The sequence below is a fragment of the Haemorhous mexicanus genome, chromosome 18 (assembly GCF_027477595.1).
Source record: "Haemorhous mexicanus isolate bHaeMex1 chromosome 18, bHaeMex1.pri, whole genome shotgun sequence".
NCBI lineage: Eukaryota > Metazoa > Chordata > Aves > Passeriformes > Fringillidae > Haemorhous > Haemorhous mexicanus.
The window spans coordinates 8,933,693-8,951,213 of NC_082358.1; the positions used below are offsets into that span (position 1 = coordinate 8,933,693).

The following is a 17,521-nucleotide window of genomic DNA, read 5'->3' on the forward strand; positions in this document are numbered from 1 at the left end:
TCAGCCCCTGCAAATGGGATGACACTGAACCCCAGCAGGAGCTTGGGCTTGGAACCTGACTCACCTCTCACATGTGCTGCAGGTGAGGAGCCAGTAAGGGCAGGTGACCACACAGCACAGCAGAAAAGCACCATTAATGAGGAAGTTGATGTCACCAGGAGAGATGTTTCACCCTGGATTTGCTCTCTGGAGACCTGCTATTTCATATGCAAAGAGCTTTGCTGAACTTCACAAAGGTGCTTCAAGCATTTGACAGCTGACAGAATCCCCCAGGAGGCACCAGCCCTGTCCTCCTCAGGGACCAGGAGTGGGGCACGTCCTGGGGCAGAACTGCATGTGGCAGAGGCCACAGCCAGGCAGCAGGGCCAGGGTGGGAAAGGCAAGGACAGCCCTGGCAGCCGCTATGGCCGTGAGGCCAGTCACAGTCCTGAGTGCCAGCACCAACCTCACCTGGCGGGATTAAACCTCAGAGTAAGGTGAGGTGCTGCTGCAGCAATGGCTTTGCTCTCCCTCCCTCTGCTTGCACACAGGAGCATTTTCAAGAGCCTCCTCTCCACAGAGGCTGTGTTTTACAGCTGAAGCACTAAGTCATTCATCATAAAATGTAAGTCCATATTTCTTTTAAGATCTCCTGAGCTCCTCAAGCAGCAGCCACTTCAGCAGCGCTCGCTGGGCCAGAGCGACACCAGCTCAGATGGAAGCTGCTGCTTGAGCTGGTGGGAGGAGAGCAAGGTCCATTGTATTGGCAAAGGACATTCATTTGCCTCATCCCCACACTGATGAATTGCTCCACTTGCCCGTGTCAGGCTCCAGCACAGCAGAGGATGAACAGCTAAAGCTGCACTAAGCCCACACACTCCACTGAGCGGGAGATGACTCAGAGGAGGCTCACGGGTGCGGGCGGAGGTGACAATGAACACAAGGGACAAAAGCTGAGTGAGCAGGGACTCTGCTCTCCCCACTGACCCATTGTGAGGCAGAAGCCTGGACCCTCCTCACCCTCTGTCCCCCTGTTCAATGGCAGGACAGTCACGAGGGTCCTTGGGCAGCCCAGCCCCACAGCAGGTGGCAGACAAGGCAGTGGATGGCACCAAGTTTAAATACATTTCATCCCATTGCACACAATATCCCAGCAGTTCACCAGCTCAGACAGGAGCAGTGCAGGCCCCCATGTGTGTGGAATGGCCGTGGCCCCTGTTCCTCCTCCTGCAGAAGCCAGGCAGCCCTGCCCAGAGGACCCTGGGGATGGAGCAGGGGGAGCAGCATCACCCAAACCATCTCCTGCTTCCACCTAAGACTTCAAAAAATGTAATTTTTGCCTGCAATCTGTCTCAAATGCATTGTGCAGTCTGCCCACCCCACGCACACCCCACCTGCCTCTCCCCACAGTAGGGACTGCACGTGGCAGCAGCAGCAGCAGCTTCACCCAGAGCCACTTCGGGTCAGTCTCAGTTCCGTGAACAAAAGCTGCTTCCCCAGCTTGTTTCCTGACAGAGCTGATGGCCTGTGTCCCTCTGGGGATCCAGAAATTGCTGGGAGGCAGCAAGGGAGGGAATTAACAACTATTTCCTCTGCCAGAGATAAGATCTCTAAACAGGCTTCTCAGCCAAGAACTTTAATTTTTTTTTTTTTTATTTTACAGGTTTTGCAATGGAATCTTATTCTCCAGAATCTTATTCTCCAGAATAAGAGGCATCCGCCTCCAACCCCACTTAGAGCTGCCAAAGCCTGCACTTCCCCCGGGACCAGCCTGCAACAGGCAGAGATGGATGGGATGACATGGGCATGACTTCACCCTTCTGTCCTGCTGCTGGAGCCAGGGGCTGTCAGGATCCCCAGAGGGACCCCCTGCTCTGGCTCTGTGCTGCAGCCCCTTCAGCCCCCCTGGATCAACCCCCCCAGACCAGAGCCATGGGATGCCACAGCCCCTGGCCCAGCTGAGGCCCCGGGAGAGCATCCCTGTGGGCAGCAAGACAACATCAAAGCCCAACACTGCTCCAAGCTCTGACTCAGCTCCCTCTGCACAGATCCAGCCCCACAGTCCTGTTTAACCCAGGAAGGGCCAGTGTCTGTGCTTGTGTGAAAGGTGTTCATGCCCTCCTGAAAAGCTTTCAGGAAACCAGTGAGAGCTCTAAACTGGCTGTGCAGAGTTCACCTCCCCTTTTCCACAAACCCAAGCAGGTCATTATCTGTCTGTGAGCCTCAATCCTTCCTTGAGGCACAGACATGCCCCAGTCCTGGCCCTTCACTCAGACAAATGTTCCTCAAAACACTGCAGCATTCAGAAAATAAAAGCCCTTGCCCTGCTCCTGCCCTGGCAGTTTGCAGTTCCCTTGCTTGTAGACTGTTGTGGGATCAAACGCTTCAGGCTGATTTATCCACGGGAGATGGAAGCCCAGACAGATGGGAGGGAGCACAAGCCCAGCCGGGCGATAAATCACAGCAGGGCAGCTCTGCCTGCCCGGCTCTGCGGCTGTGCCGTCAGCGCGGTCCCAGCGGGATCAATGCTCGAGCCCGGAGCTGTATCCATGTCCCATTCCCTGGGGAGGGCAGGCATCCAGCTCCCCAGGCGTGCTGCACCCGAGCAGTGACATGGGGACAAAGCTGCAGGCTCAGCAAGCTTCCCACTTCCCACTTTGCTCTCCCACGTCCAAGGAAACGTGACCCCCTTGGGAAGTTTCCTGGAAAAAGGGGAATCACAGTCGCTGCTGGGATGAGGCTGCCAGCGAGGGATGTCTCGTGGGATCCGGGACAGGACAACCTGCCTTGAACTTACGCTCGAGGACGTCTGTCTTGCAAAGCTCAGCACAGCACAAAGAGATCCGAACGGGCTTTTGATGAGCTTTCAGCAGGATAAAGGAGCTCCCCTGACCCCGCTCCATCTTCCTGAGCGAGATCATCAATAACCCAGCCCCGCTGCAGCCTGCGGCTCAGATGGGCTCTCGACTCTCATGTCCACACGTGCTTAAATTAATGTCACGGCTGGAGAAAGGAGGGGGTGTCCACCCCAGGGGTCCCCTTTGGGGCCAAGACTTGTCCGGGCTGTCCATCCATCAGCAGGGGAGAAAAGCAGAGCCTAGATGGCAACTGCTCCTGAGGAAATCCAGGGGTCTCAGCCCTGCGTGATCGAGAGGCTCAGACCAGAGAAGATTTTTGTCCCAAACCAGCCTCCAAGCCCCCAAATTTATTGACCTGCTTTATGCCAACAGCCACTACAAACTCTGGCACGTCCAGGGTTTGGGGCTCCCTCCTCGGGTGCCATTAGTGGGTGTAATGAGCTAGAGATAATTGCTGCCTCGGGGACACAATTAACTATTTCCTGCCCTCGTCCAGCTGGGGCTTTTGCATCCCACAAGAGCAATTCTCTCCCTCCTTCCCCCGGGTTCCTTAGAAAATTTCAATTCCTCTTCCTTCTCAAAGTGAGCCTCTGAATCAGAGTCTGACAAACGCCACGAGTTCACTGATGTGTGATTGTGATTTAGAGTTGGAATATATTTGGAATGTATAATTTATTTCAGGTATCTGAGGCACCAGTGAAACTGGGAGTGAGCAGTGAGTAAATCAGTCATACCCTTGTGATGATGGGGGCTGGAGCCTTTATGCTGCTCTGAAAATCCTGCTTCCACGCAGCCAGGTGAATATCATGAAGGATGGGTAAAATTTGGGGCTGCAGGGATAACTCAGGCACCCTGGAGGAGGTGATGTTGGGAGATTTAATGTCAGTGCTGCCATTGGGACACAACCTCTAGCAGAAAGGTCAGTGTTGCACAGCCCTCTGTCCTGGAACAGGGATCACAATGAACCAGGTGCTGCCCAAAGAGCTGCTTCAAACCTGGCATCCACCTCCACCTGCCAGGTATCACCTGGAAACAGAAGAGGAACCAGGCACAAAGTCTACCCTCCTCCCTGCCTCTGTGGTTGTTGCCTTTACAGCAAATCTCTTTCTCAGAAATGCAGATGTGAAATATGAAGACAGAAATTGTCAGTGACTTTTAATTTGGGTTCTGCCAATTTTTCTGTTCCAGGTATTGATTTTCCATAAAGATTAGTCCTTGCTCCCAGCCTTCTTTGACAGGCACTATCTGGATGTTTTGCTTACCCTGAGTGTGGAAATATATGTTTTATTAAGTGTCAGAACTCACTAATGAGAGGAAGGAGGAAAATCAATTGTCTGCTTATATCTTGATCTCAGACAGGACTAACAAGGTTCTTTATTTTGATGCTGTGGACAGAACAGGCAGAGGGACAAACAGGGTGACAGTGCCTGTCAGCTCTGTTACAGAGACAGCTCAGCTGATGAGGGGGGCAAAGGGTTACATGGTGTTGGAGCCTTCAAACACATTTCTATGTGTATTAATTCAAAGAGATTCACAGAATGCTATAAAATCCTATAGCTGAATTGATCCCTGTTGCAAAGGGATGGAAAACACTAAAATTTCAGCTAGGGACTCTAAGCAGGTTTATTCTCCCATCCCTAAATCCAAAAAAACAGCTTGGCCAGCAGCTCAGGGTAGGGACAGCCAAAGGGATTCCCTTTTTCCATGCTAAACTTGGGATTCAGGTTAGTATTTATGGCAATAGAAGTACAAGCAAGCTCAGTGCAAGTCTCTGCACAACTCCAGCCATAAAGCCCATTTCAAACATGCACCGTGCTGTGCTCAGGTGGAATGAGATGAGCATTAAGGCCCCTTCCAGACCAAGCCACCCTGTGATTCTATGATTCCATGATTCCTCCTTGGGCATCTGGCACAGGGCCCAGCTGGAACAGGACTCAGGGTAAGCTGGACCTCCACAGGACTCTTCTCACACCCTCAGACCACCAAGGCTGATTGGAAGAGACAGCTCCAATTCCCAGCACACACCATCCAAACAACAGGATCAAGACCCATGACATGAGCACGAACATTCATTTCCCACAGAAACTTTGTGTAATTATCAAACATTATTCTCTGCTGGCCCTCCTCTCCAAACAAAGCTACCAACCTGCTTTCACTCATATTTGTTATCTCCCTTGTCTGTTAGAGGATCACACCTGACAGTTGTATAGTTAATCTCTTGGCAGCTGTGAAATGAAATGGTAAGCTCTGGCTGCCTTGAGAAGATGCATTGATTTCTTAAAATGACACATCGCCTCCTCCCTTGATGTTCAAGCAGGAGCCCAGGGCTGGTGTTATGAATCCTGCCTGTCATTCAATTAAAAAAGCTTAGCAGAGATGCTCCAGCTGAGCACACCAGACAGCATTAAGGCTAAGCCCTGACCCAAAGATTTAATAACAGGGAGTACGAAGGCACCTGCAGCCCCAGAGGCTTGACCAGTTTGCTGATGAGTTCACCAGTTGTGGTGTGGAGCTTGCCACCTTGAACCAGACAAAGCCACTCTCCTCTCCACAGCAACACAGCTGACTGGGCAACCAGGTCCCATAGGAAAGCAGAGCAGGAAAATCCCTTCCTTCCCAGAAGGAACTTCACTGCACTTAATGGAGCATTTTATATCCTATTTCAACACAGCTCTTTCATAAAGATTACGTGTTTAACAAAACTCTTGACACTGTGAGACAGCCTCAGTCTCACTGTGGAGAGTGAAGTGCTGGTGTCTGACCTCAGATGGACTTTGCAAGATTCTCCCCCGAAAAGTCCCCAGTTGCAGCAATGCCATAAAGCCCAGAGGGCTCTGTCTGAGACTTAGATGAGATATTAGGAAGAAAGTCTTCCCTGTGAGGGTGGGGAGACCCTGGCACAGGGTCCCCAGAGAAGCTGCGGCTGCTCCATCCCTGGAAGTGTCCAAGGCCAGGTTGCACAGGGCTTGAAGTAACCTGGGATAGTGGGAAGGTGTCCCTGCCCACGGCAGGGGGGTGGAACAGGGTGACCTTCCGGCCCAAGCCCTTCTGTGAACCTCTGATTTCATGGATCCATCAGGCAGCGTTCCACCTTCCCTGGTTCCCCCATCCGCGCCATTGTGATGCAGCGGCGGGCACCGAGCGCCGCGGGGCTGCCCCGAGTCACCGCCGTGTCACCGCTCCGCAGACGCCGCGGACACATCCGGCTGCGCGGGCAGAGCAGAGCCGCTCTTCCCAGGACGCCCGGTGTCACCGAGCCTGAAGCCTCCGAAGGTCCGAGGGACGGGGCGGGTGAGAAGCGGCCGGGAAGGAGATTAGCGGGGTTCACTGCCATCGCTACCCACGGCTGGGGCGTGGAACGGGATCAGCTTTAGGGTCTTTCCAAGCCAAACGGTTCCGTGAATTGCGGAGGGGAGGGTACGAACGATTCCGGGGCTGTCCTGGCTCGGCCGCAGCTCCCCAGGCCGAGGGGTCGCCATGGCAACGGCCGCGTCCTGAGGGGCCGGGCCGGGCCGGGCCGGGCCGCGGTTGGATCCGGCCGGGCCGCGCCGGGACCGGAGTGCCTGGACACTGCTCCCGGCTGTGAACAGCACCTGGACACTGCTCCCGGGGTCTGAACAGCACCTGGACACCGCTCCTGGGGTCTGAACAGCGCCTGGACACAGCTCCTGGGGTCTGAACAGCACCTGGACACAGCTCCCGGGGTGTGAACGGAACCTGGGCACAGCTCCCGGGGTCTGAACAGCACCTGGACACAGCTCCCGGGGTGCGAACATCACCTGGACACTGATCCTGGGGTGTGAACATCACCTGAACACAGCTCCCGGGGTCTGAACAGCACCTGGAATCTGCTCCTGGGGTCTGAACAGCACCTGGACACTGCTCCTGGGGTCTGAACAGCACCTGGACACAGCTCCCAGGGTGTGAACATCACCTGGACACTGCTGCCGGGTGTGAATGGAACCTGGACACAGCTCCCGGGGTGTGAATATCACCTGGACACTGCTCCCAGGGTCTGAACAGCACCTGGACACTGCTCCCTGGTGTGTGAACAGCACCTGGACACAGCTCCCGGGGTGTGAACGGAACCTGGACACAGCTCCTGGGGTCTGAACAGCACCTGGACACTGCTCCCGGGATGTGACAAGGTGGGCTGGGGCCTGAGGGGGCAGACCCTGGTGCCCCTGCGACCTCTCCAAAACCTGGCCTGGGTGAACACAGAGCCCTCTCCCTGGGTGATGCAGCTCCTCCTGGCTGCAAGCAGAGCAGCAGGGAATACAGCCAGCCCTCCCTGGCAGGAGGAAAAAATAGGGATGTAAAAACATGGGAAAAAGCAAGGGAAAATAAGCACAATGACAGCTCGGTCTGTGGGCAAACACATGGCTCGGCAGAGCCAAATCCCTCCAAGAGTGGGGAGTGTCACCTGGCACATGTGCTGGTCCTGCTGCTTCATACACGATGCCGGGAGCTGGCACTGCTTTGGTTTAGGTCAGGTTTTTATGTGGAAAGAAAAAAGTGAAAAGGAAATACAGCTTGTTTTTCTTTAGTTGACAGCTCTCTTGGAAGATAAAGTTGCAAATGAATGACTTACTATAAACTGTGGTGCAGCTCAGAGCCAGACAGCTGAAAGGTTTACAAATGCTTGGAATTCCTATGAGGAAGTGTTATTAGCTCTGTTATGAATTTAGGGAAAATGAGGCCAAGAAAAATTGCCTTGTTAAATAGATCTCACCATCTAGCTTCTACAGGTCATGTAAGAATTAAGATATCCCAATTACATCTTGGTTTCAGAATGCTATATTTATTTTGTTTTCAAATCAAGTGTATTCAGCTTGTGAAAACCACCTAAATATCCATCTGGGTTTTCATTACAGTATCACTGACAACAGGGACACGGGCATTTATTTAGCTAATTGCTGTTTGTGGTACATAAGCTGTGTGAGCCACAGGCACTTCAGCTAAAGCACAACACAGAAACACCTACCCCCCTGGCACAGATGGCACCATCAACCAGGGCACATCTTTGCCAGTAAATGAAGTATAAAATCATCCCAGAATGGTTTGAGTTGGAAAAGACCTTGAAGCTCATTTCATTCCAATGCCCTGCCATGGGCAGGGACACCTTCCACTAGACCAGGTTGCTCCAAGCCCCATCCAACCTGGCCTTGAACACTTCCAGGGAAGGGGCAGCCACAGCTGCTCTGGGCAATTTGTGCCAGAGCTTCGCCATCCTCACAGGGAAGAATTTTTTCCCAATATCCAATCTAATCCTGCCCTCTGTCAGTTTGAGACCATTCCCCCTTGTCCTGTCACTCCAGACCCCTGTAAACAGTTAATATTAAGCCAGCAGAAGTGGTGCTGCAAGAGCCACTGCCTAAACACCTCTACAGCAAACTGCTACCTGTTTAGAGGTGCTTTACACGTGTGTCATCCTCTTGCTGTACATTGCAGAAAATCCAAGTAGACCTCATGGTCTGAGATGATTCAAGCTAAACCCAAAGAGAGGGAAAGCAGCACATCACATAAAACACTGTCAGGTTATGACTGTGAATCCACTGGTGAAGGTAGAAGCAAAGGAAAATGCTCTCATTCCCCTTGGAAGCTGTCGTGAGGTGGCACTCAGTGGATTGTGTTGTTCTGCCTGCTGCGTTCCAGCTTGTGTGGGGGCAGAGGGTTAATTTGAATCACCAATGTGATTATGTAGAACTGGCTGAGAAGATGGGCCTCAAACCTCAACAGCCTGGCAGATTACAAAGAGGGAAAAATAGGCATCTCCAGAGAGGCAGAAGAATGGAAAGAAATTGCTTACAGGAGTACAAAGGCAGCTAATTAGAATGAAACAAGATAATAAGATAGGGAGAAATTTTGGCAGAGTGTATCAGAGAATAGTTCCTGTCAGTGAATCTATTAAGTAGAGGTAGAACCTCTCAAGGGCGGGTAGAGGGAGACCAGTTGGAACACATATAAGTAGAGGATATAAAACATTAGACACCAGACAAGTATAAAGGAGCGTTCCTCTGGAACTACATCTAGTCTGACAGTTCTTTATAAGCTAAGCTTTAATTAAGAGAGAAGAGTCACAGCCATGATTGTACTCCCTCACAGCTGCTTTTCCTTTGGTTCTTAATGTTGTTATTGCTTTCCTACACAGCACCCAAGCTTTGGAAACATGGCTAAGGTTTTGCACGAGACTGAAACCACTCCGGACAGTACCCCACCCAGAGAAGAGCAGGATGACAATGCCAGCATGAAGCAGTACCTGAGAAACAAAAACCTTGTTCTGGATTTCCTGCGCTCTGACCTGAACCCCCACCACCTCCAGTACCACTGGAACAAAGTTCATCTTCTGAAGAAGTGTTACTTTTACTTGAAGTTTGAGCCCAGACACGTGTGCGTGAGAGACCAGAACAATATGATGATTTTTGCTGACATCTTGCAAATAGCAAACCCCTGCCAACTCCAGAAGATCAAGAAGGTGGGAAAAAAACAGACTGAAATCCAGCTGGCACTTTTAACAGAGCTGTTGGAACAGCTGGAACGAGGCCGGGAGGAGCTGAGCCGTTACGTACAGATATGTGATGTAGAAGATTTCCTCTCCCAGTGGGACTTGAATATAAAGAGAGTGCTGAAGCTCTCCATGTTTTTCAATAAGCTCATTTCCTTGGAAGAGCCAAGGAAGCTCCATGTCAAGCACAGTTTGGTGTCACAGATACATCTCGGAGGTGCTCTACACCCTCCCATTACTTTTTCTCTCTACACGAAGAAGCCGCCGATTTTTGATCGGATAGAGTCGTTCGCGTGCCAGACCTGGGCCCAGCTCAAGTGGTTCACTGAGAGTCAAGAGTCTCACCTGGAACGATGGCAGCTGGAGATCAAGCTAGTGACAGATGACAGTCAGACAGAACCAGGATACGGTCGGACCCAGGAAGTCATCTCCAACCCGTGTGTAATCAACCACCTGCTGCCTGGCAGGTTGTATGAGTTCAAAGTGAGGAGATCCGACACTCACACGCTCGTCTACTCGCAGTGGCACGACTGCATTATATTGAAGACAAAAACTCACCCTGCTGAAGACACCAAGGAAGCCCCCAACCGCAGCCTGATGAGGCGGCTCACAAGACCGACTCCCTCAGTTTAATGGTTTAATTAAAAAGATGAATAAGAGTAATTAAAAAGAAATTGTTTAAACAGTTTGCTTTAAATCAAACTCGTTCTGTTTTCAACAGCAATTGTACAGGTGCCTTCCCAAAATCTCTCCAGGTTAGCAGTAACCCATTTGAAATTTCTCACAAAAAATAACATCCTTAGGCAGCATTTGGGACTCAACAGCTTTGTCCCACTGCCAGAGGCAATGGTGGGAGCAGCCAGAACCAGAAAATCTTGCAGGACACCTCTGAAGCAGAGCACAAGAGACAGAAGCATCTCTACCATCCAGTGCTTTCCATCTACTGAAGAATGCTCAGTGTCAGCTTCTTCCAACGATGTTTTGGGTTTGTATTGTTCTTCTTCCAAAATACCTTAAACTGAATTCTTAAGCTCTTCAAATCACCCACCCAGACTTATATCCATCACTGCTTTCTCTCATCCTCTACACCCTGTGCCATATAGGTACCTAAGCATGACTTCACCCCTCTATAGTGCATTAAAAGATCACTTTAATAAAAAAAAACCACCAACCAAAACTCAACAATAAATCCCTAAGCCTCTGAACAAGGAAGAGTAATACATCAATATGTAAAAAATTACTTTCTGCCAAAAACCTGCAGTTAATGTTAATTTTCTTTTGTACCATTTGGTTCAGTGCAAACAGAGCTTTCCCCACACAGATTCTAGTCAAACCACCACATAAACAGACCTTTTAGTAATAAAATTTATTATTTAAATAAATTCAAATAATTTTTACAATTATGGCTTAAATATCAAAAAAGGAATGTTGAGATTCATTCTTATGAACAAAGCAGATAAAAATATTGGTATCCAAAAGGTCATTTGAGGTTTGCTGCGAGTCACAGACATACAAAAGATAAAAACCTGCCCCATTTCAAGTTCCTTAATTCAGACTTCATGACACTTGACATTTCATTTCTATTTTTAAAAACCCCACCGATTTATTGCAGTAAATTGATTGTCCTACACAGATCTGTCCAAATCCTCAAAAACAGTCCAGCCCCCTGATGCTGGGCTCACTCCTGGCTGCCTACAGAGGTTCCCCTTGTTCAATTTGTGCTCAAGCTCTAGCTAGTGCTGAAGAAATTAAGTTAATGCTGTTGGATGAACTGACATTTGTGTCCTGCAGCCATGTGTCTTTGAGTGTGGAGAACACAGAGCCTGTGACTGAACAGATGCCCTGGGCACCATGCTGCCAGGGTGTTCCTATTGGGATCACCAAAAGTTTGGTATTTTAAGAATATTGCTTGAACATAAAATTCTTCCCAAAGTAAATTCAAAACTCTGCATGCAAATGAAACCAGGTTAATTTGAACTTTTTTTCCTCTATTGATTTCTATGATTCACTCCATGAGCATAAGGACAAGAACATGATCCTCAGCTACAGTCTATAAAAAGTTTAATTGCACTTTCTGCTATCCCTGACTATTGCATGACCAGCTCTCCAGGAACCTGCTGACAGCACCAGCTGCCCGAGGGTCCAGTCTGGCTGTAACTGCTGCTTGGGTGCATTTCCTAATCACCAGTTATAAAATACAGCCTCAGAGGAAAAAAAAAAAACATGTATATTGTCTTGAAACACAGACTAAGAAAAACATTTCATTCTACCTCCATGGAGTAGAAATAAACATTTTTCCCACTAAGGACAGAGGGAGTTGCTTTATGAGGACTCTCTCTTGGCCAACCCCCCCCCCCCCCCCCCCCCCAAGAGCACTGACTAAGCCACAAATCTGGGGTGAGTCTCCTTGTTTGTGTGACATGTATGAATAACCAGCACAAAACCCAGGGGAGAAACTCTTCACTTAAAGGAGATAATGAAAATGAGACCCACTGGTTCTAAAGGAACTAAGGTGGCTTTGTTAAATGAAGCTGGCACCGTGCTAAAGTAGTTATCCCAACAATTCCAGCACTTTTTGCAATTCTCCATAGCATCTTTGGAGCCAGATGATTTAATTTCAGTAGTCCACAGAATGATCCACAGACAATCTTATTTTGTAATTGCAATAATATTTGCTAATCAGGCTGGTGCAGAATCTTTTAAGATCCCACACAGGATGACTTCAAAGAGGAACAATTAATTTTACACCTTACCAGCTTTTACCAAGCATCTTTAGAGCCAGCAGGAGATACTTCCTATGGGTTTTTATCCTTCATGGAATTGCCAGCCATATGCCCACTATTATGCTTCAGTAGGACAAGAGCAAGCCTGGGTGGTCTTTGGCATACAGCTCAAACCCCCCAAAGGCAGACTGCAGGAAGGTAGTTTAAACTAGGAAGAGAGCAACAAAACCTCCCCATAGGTTCTGGAGGCAAGTCTAACACAGAGTCATGAGAAGAAACACAGAGTTAGAGACTTTTCCAGACACAGTACTTTCCTATTGCCATTCCTCCACATGGGAAAGAGCCACGCTGGATTTCAGTTGCAAACAGGACAAAATTCCTCCTGCCATAGTGCTGTGACATCACAGGGATCCACACCACAAGGAAAACTTGTGTGATTGCATCTCAGCTCCATCCCACATGAACACCTAAGGACAGCCAAGCATGTGGTTTGGGGAGAGCTGAGGCAGGCACTTCATACATTCAGAATTGAAATGAGATAAAAGACACCCTCTCAAAACTGTCATGCTGCCAAAAGCAGCTCCATGATTTTCAGAGGCACCATTCACCACAGTACATCTCTACCAGTCACTGGGTGAGAGCCGCCTCTCTGGTGAACCACAGCTTCCAGCTCACAGCAGTTTGGCTACAGAAAATATAAAAATATATTATACACATACACTCCTTCACTGCTCTTAAAAACTCAGGCCATAAGGCTGTGAAACAAATTTTCACAGAGTTAAAAGTTAATAAATTAAAAGCAGCTTTTAAAAAGTGGGGTAGGAAAGGGAGGGGGAATCAACAGGAGATTTCAAATAAAATTCGAAACAGTTTAAAATGGGCTAACAAATCCCAAGGTTTCCTGGTAGGAGAGGTCCCCGCTTTTCATTGTCTTTATGCTGGTGAGGACAAGCTCCTTCGTACAAAGAACACATAAATCTATTTACAAAATCACCTTGGCCTTGCCACTGCGATATTTACACGCTCAGACAACATCATTTTGGCTAGACAGAGTGGTGCATGCATCTCTCGTTGCTTTCCTCCTTCACTTAAAAAAAAAAGAGTAAAAAGTGAAAAGTCTTAAAAATCTCCTGTCCTTGGATTTAAAAGGAGAGGCAGTACTCAGAAGCTTTGGTCCTCCATGGCTAACAGCATCTTGCTGCTCTGCTCTGCTGCTTGCAGTCATTCCCCCCGATGAACAGACTGAGCATTTGATCCCCAAAGTGCAACCCTGACAGCTGGAGTAAATATTTGGTCCCCCCAAACTGCAGCTGCAGTAGGATGAGGGTTCTGCTGAGCAGCTTAGTTACAAAAATAGTATCATCATCAGTAAAGTCACATGCCCGTCATCTATTTCCAATGCCTTTTTGGTTTGCTAGAATTTAAAGTTCCTGCCCAGGATTGCACTGATTAAAAACACCTCAAGATGCTGAAGCAGACGCTGAAGCTGAGTTGTCACGGGAAGCTCCCAGATCCCTCGCTGTGTTTGGCTCCGTGGGTCATTGAATATTGGAAAGATTTGGTCCTTCCCAAGGCACACATAATGCAGTTCAGGCAGAGAGGGCCCATCCTCACCGGGAGAGGGCTGGGGTTCTCCTGACACGGATCTCCTGGGCTGCAGTGCAGCTGTTGTGGTGGTAGTAATGCTGGACCAGTCTCTTCCACAAAGGGTTGCACTCCAGGAGGTACCGGTTCCCTGTGGGTAGCAGGATGGGGACAGCAGGTGAGTGGCTAGAAGAGGCTTGGTTGATACCATTTTTGTCTATAACCTCTGGCTAAGGGGGCTGGGTCACTTGCAGGGAGATATCTGTGACATCCCAGCTCCCTTTTCCATGCTGCCATATCTGTGAGCAGCTTCCCTACACATCACAGCCTACACCTGTGTGATTAGGACCAAAATGAGCAACCAGGTTTTTGTTAGGACAGAGTTCTAGCATGAAAGCAACAGAAACAACATCATCCAAAACAAAGGGTGAGAAAAACTAACTATACTTGTTGTATTCAAGATGGGAATGAACTCTGCTTTGCCCAGATTTTCCAGTTTCAAAACCCCAGACTAAAGGGCCGAAGAATAAAGCATGATCACTGGTTGTAACAGTTTGGGTCACCATTCCTTTATCCAAGAATCCCCTGAAGGCTTGTGCATGGTCCAAGGATACCAACCTATGATGCAGAGTCCTTCCTGAGCTCGTGTGATGCCAACATTGACCTGGTTTGGGTCGGTAATAAACCCCAGGTATTTCTTCTGCCAGCTCTTTGTGGGCTTCCTATCAATCTCAGACCGGGGGCAGGAGCGTACAGTTGACAGGATCACATATTTCCATTCACTTCCTAGAAAGTGGAAGCAAACCAGATTTTCTTAGAAGGAAGCATCTGGCCATTTCTCTACCCCACAGGACACTCAATTCCCTACTGCCACTCTCTGGGTTTCTCCAGCTTTGGAGGCCTTTGGACTTCTGGTCATTGCTTTCCAAAGAGAACAAATGTCTTCTGGCAGTTCTCTAACGCCCTTCTCAGATATAGAAGCACAGAATCACAGAATGGTTTTGTTTGGAAGGGACATTCTGTGTTCCAACTTCCCTGACATGAGCAGGGAACCTTTCAATAGAAATCTTCCACTAGAGATCCTTCACCTTCCTGCCTTCAGCAGCCTCACCCTGCCCAAGCACTCCAGATGCTTTCAAGGGATTTACTATAATCACAAATCACCCAGAAATCTGGTCTTCCACGGCTGCAATGACCCTGGGGTAGGGTTTGCTCAAGGACTGTATCTGAGCAGCTCCTCAGGAAGGCAGGAAGGGACAGGCCCAGCCCTCCCGCCGCTGTCCCCTCACCTTGACTCTTCATGATGGTGCAGACGGTCACCCCACGGATGCCCTCCCTCTGCAGGCTCTTGTTGATCTCGGACACCTGGGCGCTGTAGGGGCTCAGGATGGCGATGTGGTCCGGCCGGATGGTGCCATCTAGTGTCAGCTGCTTGGCTATCCTCACCTGGAGAGACCAGCGTCCTGCTCACCTGGGAGCAGGGCCGGAGGGAAGAGCCCCCAGCACCCCTCCCCAGGCCACCCATGATGCCTGCCTTGCAGTCACATTGCCCTACACCTCCCTTTGCCCAGGGGCGTCCTGGTGTGCTCCAGACCTGGGAGGCAGCAGGCAGACCCTTTATCATCCCTCCACAATTCCAGCACAACACCCTCCCTTCTGCATCCCCAGCAATTCCCCAGGACCCTGCTCACCGCCTGTGCCACTTCCTCCAGGTTAGCTTTGGAGTTCTCGTTTCCTTCCTCAGTGGAAATCATGAGGGAGTGCTCCTTCCCTTCCACATGCCCAAAGATGATGGGGCAGCAGTTGTTATCTCTGTGGTGGAGCACGCTGGGTTTCCGAGTAAGCTGGGGACATGTTCTCAGCCTCTTCTCATAGAACTCCTGGGATGGGAACTCGCAAATGCTCTTGTGCTAGCAGAGAAAAGGAGGGAAACTGAGGTGAACAAAACCCAATGAATTTCTCAGCCTGAAGCATCTTTCTGGACAGGCTTCAGCACAATGCCATTCTGCCGGAGCTGGCATTGGCATATTCCTACATATAATCCTGTGTCTAGGAAGGGGAAGCACTAATGGAGACTATCTGATGCAAGCCTGGATTTTCAGTGATGGAGAGAAGACAATTGTCTGGAGGGCCTCACCATGCGGTACTGCGTGTCCAGCATCCACGCCTGCTCCTGGTAGCGCTCAAAGAGAGATGTCTCCATGCCAAGGGTCTTGCAGACATCATTGTTAACCACCGGCCTCAGCTGTTTGTGATCCCCCAGCAAAACAACCTGGAAGGAAGAGCAGATACCTCAGCTGCGACGTGGTGGCACTGCAAAGGCCACCAGCTCTTTGAAAGAGCTGGTGGCACAGCTATCTGTTTGCACACAGATATTTTGTGTTACTTGTTTATGTTACACTTCCAGCAACCTCAGCCAAAGACCACATTGGACATGACAAAGATCCTGTCCTAGATAATGCTTCCATCTGACGGGAGGAACACAAAGAACCATAGAATTCTAGTCACAGAATTGGTTGGGTTGGAAGGAACATTAAAGCTCGTCTTGTTCCAACCCCATGCCATGGGCAGTGACACCTTCTACTACCCCAGATTGCCCCAAGTCCCATCCAACCTGTCCTTGAACATTTCCAAGGATGTGGCAGCCACAGCTTTTCTGGGCAAACTGTGCCCGAGCCTCACCATCCTCAAAGGGAAGAATTTCTTCCTAATAGCCAATCTAACTCTGTCCTCTATCAGTGTAAAGCCATTCCTCCTTGCCCAGTCACTCCATGCCCTCGTCCAAGGTCCCTCTCCATTGCTCTTGGAGCCCCTTTAGGCAGTGTAAGGGGCTATAAGGTCTCCCTGGATCCTTCTCCTCTCCAGGCTGAACAGCCAAACTGTGTCTATGCTTCTTGTCATGTTAATACTTTGTACCTGGGTCAGAATATTTTTTCAGTGGCAGCGATACCCACCCCATAAAGAAGCACAAACCTTAAAATCCTAACAGGTCTTGTAAGAGCAGCGTGGTAACGGATGGAAAAGGTTTGAGAGCCCTGAGCAGCTGTCCTAGAGACACATCTTTGGCAGGGACATACCTTCTCAGCACGGCGGTGGCAGACCAAGGGGATGAGGGTCTCGGGCTCTGTGGACATGGCACACTCATCAATGATTATCTGCTTGACATTGAGGTGCTCCAGGGCACTGGCAGACGAGACAGAGCAGGTGCACAGGATGACATCGTGACACGCCAGCTGATACAAACGACCTTGTGTCAACCAACCTTTGTACCTAGTGTTGATGCAGAAAACACCAGGTTATGCACAAGGGAAACACCTCCAGATTCCTCACGCAGCAACCAGGCAGAGGCTGTGCTTTCCCAAATAATTATGGCTTCACCTTCCTCCCCAGGATGAGCTGGTGTTCCCAGAAAAGGGAACACTGGATGGACACTGTAGGAAATGTACTTTGTCCTGAACTCAACAGGGCAGGGGGTCCAGGTGAAAGATTCAAGGGTCACACAGGCAGAATAGGAATTTTGGTCCAGATGGACCACTGGAAAAGTGATTCAGAGGCTCTGTGCTGTACCTGTAACCTCGAGCTCATCACTTTTTATCATTATTCTGAACACACAGTTTATTAATCTGTGCTTCAGGGGTGGCACACAGCCAAAGTCAGCCATCTCTCACCAAGATCTCTTCCTACTCACTCCTTTGTTTCTTCTTCTGTGATCTCCTCTCCGTTCTTCACCCGAGCGTCAAAGTGACGGATCCTCTGCCAGAAAGGGCTGGGCGCCCTCCGGATGCGATGATGCAGGATTATTTCACTGAATAAAGAGTCAATATATAAATATTTTCCCTCAACACTGAGACCTGAGTAATTTCTTCTACAGT

The 17,521-nt window shown here is 49.6% G+C and overlaps 2 protein-coding genes across 5 annotated transcripts in view; one reads left to right on the forward strand and one right to left on the reverse strand.

Annotated features, from left to right (window-relative positions):
* The first annotated feature begins 8,999 nt into the window (after positions 1-8,999).
* FNDC11 (fibronectin type III domain containing 11) lies at positions 9,000-10,025 on the forward strand. Its single transcript, XM_059862620.1, has one exon. The coding sequence runs from the start codon at positions 9,007-9,009 to the stop codon at positions 9,973-9,975; it is 969 nt and encodes a 322-aa protein (XP_059718603.1). The 5' UTR covers positions 9,000-9,006; the 3' UTR covers positions 9,976-10,025.
* Positions 10,026-10,683: 658 nt separating this feature from the next.
* Positions 10,684-17,521, reverse strand: part of HELZ2 (helicase with zinc finger 2) — a 29,975-nt gene continuing 23,137 nt past the window's right edge. For all 4 annotated transcript variants that reach the window (XM_059862603.1, XM_059862602.1, XM_059862600.1 and 1 more), the window contains exons 14-20: positions 17,338-17,454; positions 16,727-16,919; positions 15,787-15,921; positions 15,341-15,559; positions 14,939-15,095; positions 14,268-14,435; positions 10,684-13,800 (exon numbers count right to left, since the gene is read on the reverse strand). In XM_059862603.1, coding sequence (XP_059718586.1) covers positions 13,676-13,800; positions 14,268-14,435; positions 14,939-15,095; positions 15,341-15,559; positions 15,787-15,921; positions 16,727-16,919; positions 17,338-17,454 — 1,114 coding nt within the window. In that variant the 3' untranslated portion in view covers positions 10,684-13,675. The remainder of the gene's footprint in view (positions 13,801-14,267; positions 14,436-14,938; positions 15,096-15,340; positions 15,560-15,786; positions 15,922-16,726; positions 16,920-17,337; positions 17,455-17,521) is intronic.

Bases quoted from the DNA above. Each gene is read 5' to 3' on its own strand.
- FNDC11 (XM_059862620.1), top strand. From the start codon at position 9,007: ATGGCTAAGGTTTTGCACGAGACTGAAACCACTCCGGACAGTACCCCA.